We start from the raw sequence: 6,133 nt of genomic DNA, 5'->3' as shown, positions 1-6,133 counted from the left end.
TGGGGTCAGCTGTCCTGGCTGTGCCCCCTCCCAGCTTCTTGTGCACCTCCAGCCTTCTCAGTCGCTAGAGCATGGGAAGCTGAAAAGTCCTTGACTAGTGTAAGCACTGCTCAGCAGTAACTAAAACATCAGTGTGTTATCAACATTATTCCCATACTAAATCCAAAACACAGCACTATACCAGCTACTAGGAAGAAAATTAACCCTATCCCAGCTGAAACCAGGACAGCCACCTACAGGTATATCCCATGTACATCCTTACACTTTAGTTCTGACTTTTCTATCATTGCTTTTTTAGTGTTTGAGATCTGAGATCATGGTTTGAAGTTCTGTAACAAAGAGCTTTATTGTCTGTTCCTCATGTAATTCTTTTTTTTCTGGCGACTTTATCATTACGTCCCCATTGAGAACCTAAATTACCTAGCCTCATAAAAATTAAAGTGTAAATCTGAACAAAAAGTCTGCTTTTACAAATCATGCAGCTTGCAAAGTTTTTCAAACTATTTATGCAGTAGGAGTAGCGTTGGATAGTTAAGAAAGGAGGGAAGAAACCCACAGTAACAGCTTTGCGAGATTAAAGCGATATTGGATGCAAGTAATTTCTCTGTCTATTTGTTTTAGCCGTACACCAGTGAGTTACAGGGGAGGAATACAGAATTGGACAAAAGAATTGTATGGAGAATAAGACAGATCCAATGCTATTTGAAAAATTTTGGCATATTAAAAAATGCTGTTGGAAGGGGCTTGCAATCATCTGAAGTTCAAGGGTCCATTTAACCCTAAAACTTTAACTCAAGCTTAAGAGTAAATTATTTTTAATAAAGCACAGTAATAAACAAATCTTCGTTTGTTTGTAGTAAACAGTAAAATCTCACTGACTCTCTTTTTCCATATTTACTAAATTAAAAATATACTGGTCATGTTATGTTTGCCTGGAGAAATTTATTTTGTGTTAAGGTGATATTTGTTAATATGAGCATGTATGTAGTAACCAAGTATGTTCCAACTATAGAACAAAGACTTGAAGAGCCGAATCGTTCACCTGGAGGGTTCTTACCGATCCAGTAAAGAGGGACTTGTTGCTCAAATGGAAGCAAGGATCACAGAGCTAGAAGAACGACTTGAAAATGAAGAGAGGTGAAACTAGTTATGTTAAGATCAAAACATGCATGTTTATGTTTGTTAATATGGCCTCTTGCTAATATTAAGTCTCTAATACAATTAACTTGATTTTTTTTTCTCACAAGCACCAAATTAAAATGGTTACTGTTTCATACAAGTATTGCAAATTTTATTTTTGACTGAAAGCACACTAGAAGTTGCCTTATAAATTTAAAACTGGGCAGTGCTAACATGGTTCCATACCTCATTGTTTTATCAATGTCTAATATCAGTAACAGGCTTAGAAATACTAACTGTAGTTAACATTTCCATTTTCATGTTCACTTCATTGTTTAATCTTGGAGGAATGATTTTTTTTTTTCCCCCCCAAATGTTGCTCTGGAGACAGAAGAAATTCCCCTTAGCAGTTCATGCTTTTGAACAAATTTCTTAATATGTTGCATGGAATCAGTAAATCAAAGCAGGGGCCATTAGTATTTATCTAATTCTTAGAAGATTGCTAAGGAATTATGTCAGCAGGATTGGAAGTATTTCAGTTCCTTTTTTTTACAAGCCTGTCTTTTGTTTGTTTTGTTTTTTCTAGGGATAGAGCTAATTTCCAACTAAGTAACCGCAGACTTGAGAGAAAAGTGAAGGAGTTAATGTTGCAAGTAGATGATGAACATCTCTCATTGACTGATCAAAAGGACCAGGTAGAGGGAAAGACTAATATGCAAATATCTGATATTAATCCTACTAGCATAAATGATCATACATAAAAGATATGAGAAGAATATAGGTAGATACCGATTACTCTGTTGTTTATGAACTCCCATTTAGTGAGATTCGCAGTTCCCATTGTTATCATGTTCTTTTGCCTAGTACTAAATTGTTACTCATTTCTAAAATTGTGAAAAAGGAAGCAGTTACAGAACCAATGCTATAATTATTTTAAGAAATAAAGCCAATAACAGACAGTATATGATCCTATCAATATATACACCAACACATGATCCTATAAATACATACACCAACAAATAATATATTCTGTTTTGCCACCATAAAATTTTGTTTAAAGAAAGAAGCTATTTATTGTTAAATATAGGCTGTAAGTATTAAGCATACATTGATATTCTAATAGCAATGTGCTCTACCATTCCTGTGCTCTTTGTTGATTCCTTGCTTAAAACATGGTTTGTTTCAGTACGTGAGTCAAATAGTTAATAGTCTGCCTAGAGAATGAACAGTGTGTTTCAAACTGCAGACAGCTGTTAAGGGAAAAATCTGTTAAAATCCTCTGGATTTTTAAAACATATTTTATAGTATTTGTCTGGTAAAGTTGCTTAGGTTAGATACACTATTAGTGTATAAGTCTTATCAATAAGTCTTCCCTTATTGATAACCGGGTCTTGCTATCACATAATACTGTCTTACTCTACCAAAGCTATGTTTGCTTGTTGCTGATTTTAATTCTTAAGAAATTGTATCCCATCACTTTTCTCAAAGTCTCATGCTGACTTTCGAGTATTTCTGAAGCATAGGATTACAGTGTCACTACACTGGCAAAGTTGTGTCTTCATTCTCCCTCTCATAGATGCTGGAAGAATAAAATTCCTTTATTAAAATAATCCTCTAATCAGCTGACATGTAAATATTTCAGTTGAGTTTGCGTTTGAAAGCAATGAAACGTCAAGTTGTAGAAGCTGAAGAAGAAATAGACAGACTGGAAAGTGCTAAAAAGAAACTCCAGAGAGAACTGGAAGAGCAACTAGATATGAATGAACAATTGCAAGGACAGCTTAACGCTGCAAAGAAGGAATTAAGGTAGGATGATTTCTCAGACCTTACAATTATGTATCACACCACCACTCACAAGATTGATCTCTTTCTCCTTTAGTCCATAAACTGAGGGCTTCCTCTAACAAGCTTCAGGTTTGTCATAAGCAGACAGAGTTTAAGAGACAGACCTCTTCTGCATTTCCTTTCTCTACAAATGTTCTTCAACTCTTCCCAGGGTGCTCTAGGTGCCCAAACCTTCTTTCCAAGATCTGCCTGCTGAATAAAGTTATTGGCGTGGGGAATAAAAAATGGAAAAAGGTGATGGGACTCGACACTCTTATCAGTTGGAGTAATAAAAATTTCCTGCTAATGACTGAGAAGTACAGCTATCCTGTGTTAGTTTTCCTCAGCCATCTTTGAACATCTCAGTGCAAAGTTTATAGTTTCCCCTCTCTGTGACTTTAGTTAGAGATGCTTGAAAATATGATTGATTGATCTTCATCCTCTTGCATGTTTCTTTCACATAAGATGTAGTCTATGATACACTACCCCTATTGGAGCACAAGTTTCTCTGGCATCCTTTAAAAATGTAAATCCTACCTGTTAATGTTTTAAACTTTGCATCAGCGTTCTGCATGTAGATGTGCAGTTTTAATAGCAAAGACATGTGTATTTTTGTTTTAGTAGACTGAAGAAGTCGCCAAGTAAAGTGTTGGCTGATTCTGATGATGATGACGATGATGATTTCAGCACGGATGGTGATAGTCTCTGTGAAGTGCCTTCAGGAAATAACTTTTCAAAAGATGATGACACAAAAATCTAAATAAGTATTGAATCTGTGATTCCTTAAAAGTACTGGAAGAATAACATAAATTATCAAGAAACTGGGTATTCTAGAAGCCAAATGACATAAAGGGATTTAAGAGTTGGGAATATAATGTTTCCATCCATACTGTGCCATTTTCTTATTTAGATCTCCACTGTTTATTATAGAAAACAGGATTGCATTATAAAACAGATATAAAACACTAAGAGAGAGAGAGAGAGATAACTGCTACTGAAAACATGGGGATAATGTTTCACATCGGAAATGTGATTTTGCTAAAATTCTGTTTAAGTAAAAAGCCATCTGAAAGTAATTAAAAATTAGTTTGTAGTTATTAAAAGCTTTTCCCTAAAATTAAGGAAACCACAGAAGATTATTTAATAATTGTAAGTAGGGAGAAATGATGTATAAAATGTAAATATTTTAAACCTGATCTTTTTATTGACTACCTTAGTACTATTTTATAAAGTTTCAAATATTGTATAAATCAGTTTCATATGTAAAGTACTTAAATTTATACTGAATGCTATATTTGGGGTTTCACTAAGAAGAAAACAAATGAAAATGAATACGTTTTGTGCATTACAGAGCAGATTCACAGTTCCTGAGCCAGAAAGTACATTCCCATTTTAAAACCAGTGCAAGTTTTATTGTATGTATTCTGTATATTAGAGATCAAGTGTTAATCCTGCCTGTTGACTTTAAAAGGACCATCACATCTGCATGATGAGTGAGGCTTGCCTGCAACTTTCTTGTAAACTTCGTTTGGGAAGCTTTCTGTTCTTAATAGGGAAGGGTGAGAATGAGGTCAGTTATTATTTGGCATCTTTCATTTCCTGAAATGGGCTCCATACTGCCAGAGGCAGAACATTATAGGCCTGCTGATCTGAGGGCATCAGGACAGGCTTATCTTACAGTCTCTACACTCGTTCCAGTAAAATTACTTGTGGTCTTTGAATTAAGTACATGCTTAAATCTGTTTGTTAATTGATCCCAAAATTTTATGCACCTGGCAAGAAATTGCACGAAGGAAACACAAAGCATGTAATCTGATTTTTCTTTCTAAGCTGTTCTTGAGCATCTATTTGTGATATATTGCAGTCTATGAACATATATGCAGATATATGTTAGTGTTTCAGTTTACAGAAGTATCTGCATTTTGGGTTATCTGTCTGTTCAAAAAACTTTGTGGGAAACTTAAAAGAAAAAAAGCATTGCAGATTTTATTTTAAAAGCATTTTCCATTTTATCGCTAAAAATATTTTTTGCCATTTATATTACACCAGACCATTTTTGCTCCTTTGCAAACCTAGAATTCTAAGGAAAGGGCACTACTATGTAATTTTGTTAATAAACTATAGCTAAGTCCTGTCTGATTATTAGTATTTGTCCCCAGTTACAGGTTAGTAAGCACTTCTTCGTTGAATGGACCAAATAATAGTGTAATGTAATTGTAAAAAATACTTTAAACTGAAGTTGCTGGGAGCTTCCATTACTCCCACAAAGGCATCTACTGAAGAGGACAAATTTAACAGCTCTGAAAGTGAGGCTGATAGACTTGGTTAAGGCAAAAGTCCTGACAATGGCAGTATCCATTTTCATATGATTGTATGAAATGAAACTCCTGCCTGCAGGATCAGAAAGATATTTATGCATAACAGATTACAGACTCTTTTGCCATGTAATTCCCTTCAACTTGATTATGATGGTTTGAGATATATGGGAAATAATATGAGCGGCATAGTTGTAATACTCTGTCTCTGAATCTTGTATATCTTTTTCAAGTAGCATACATCATACAATTTTTTTTGCAGTACTAGCTTTACTATTTTGACAACATAGAAACAGCTTTTCCTCCAGGATCTGCACTATACTGTACTGACAATCATCATATATCCTGCTGTGATTTTTTTGTTGTTGTTGTTTCATTTGCATGTTTATGTAGGCTTAACTTTAAACAACTGATTCCAATCTCCAGTACTCTGTCCTAATGTTCATAGATGACTATTATTTCAAACCACTGGAAGAAAATCACTTAATGTTGCATCTACCTCGAGTTACACTAAACTGTACAAGAAAAATTCACTTAAAATAAACAGTCAGTCAGCTCTTTCAGTTCTACTTTGTATGTGCACATAGCTTGGTATGATAATTGAATTTCATATGGAAGACCCATGTGTTTAAAATATAACAAGAAAATAATTATCTGGGAAATACTGATGCTGTAAACAAGTTTCTGCATTTTCTTCTTTTTGGATAGCTACTTTCTTTGTAACTGGTAAAGCAGGTGGCAGGTGTAATAACTAGAAGACTCCTTTTCTCATTTGAACTTAACATAAGTTAGAAGGAGGGAGACGCATTTTTGCAGACTCCTAGTGGGAGACATCCTGCTTATTAGACCTTCCCCCCCCCCCGTCTTCATAAAAA

The 6,133-nt window shown here is 34.7% G+C and overlaps 1 protein-coding gene across 2 annotated transcripts in view; it reads left to right on the top strand.

The window, feature by feature from the left end:
- The window catches only part of CGNL1 (cingulin like 1), a 55,095-nt gene extending 49,281 nt beyond the window's left edge, over positions 1 to 5,814 (top strand). Inside the window, exons 15-18 of one of the 2 annotated variants that reach the window (XM_009280360.2) lie at positions 1,013 to 1,137; positions 1,706 to 1,814; positions 2,762 to 2,925; positions 3,568 to 5,814. In XM_009280360.2, the coding sequence (XP_009278635.1) occupies positions 1,013 to 1,137; positions 1,706 to 1,814; positions 2,762 to 2,925; positions 3,568 to 3,703 (534 nt within the window). In that variant the 3' untranslated portion in view covers positions 3,704 to 5,814. Of the gene's footprint in view, positions 1 to 1,012; positions 1,138 to 1,705; positions 1,815 to 2,761; positions 2,926 to 3,564 lie in introns of both variants that reach the window. The other variant, XM_009280359.2, reaches the window with a different exon arrangement.
- Positions 5,815 to 6,133: the final 319 nt, after the last annotated feature.

Source organism: Aptenodytes forsteri, unplaced genomic scaffold (genome assembly GCF_000699145.1).
Source record: "Aptenodytes forsteri isolate BGI_AS27 unplaced genomic scaffold, ASM69914v1 Scaffold83, whole genome shotgun sequence".
NCBI classification, from domain to species: domain Eukaryota; kingdom Metazoa; phylum Chordata; class Aves; order Sphenisciformes; family Spheniscidae; genus Aptenodytes; species Aptenodytes forsteri.
The sequence above is the reverse complement of the archived record's forward strand: the minus strand, read 5'-3'. Positions and strand labels throughout refer to the sequence as shown.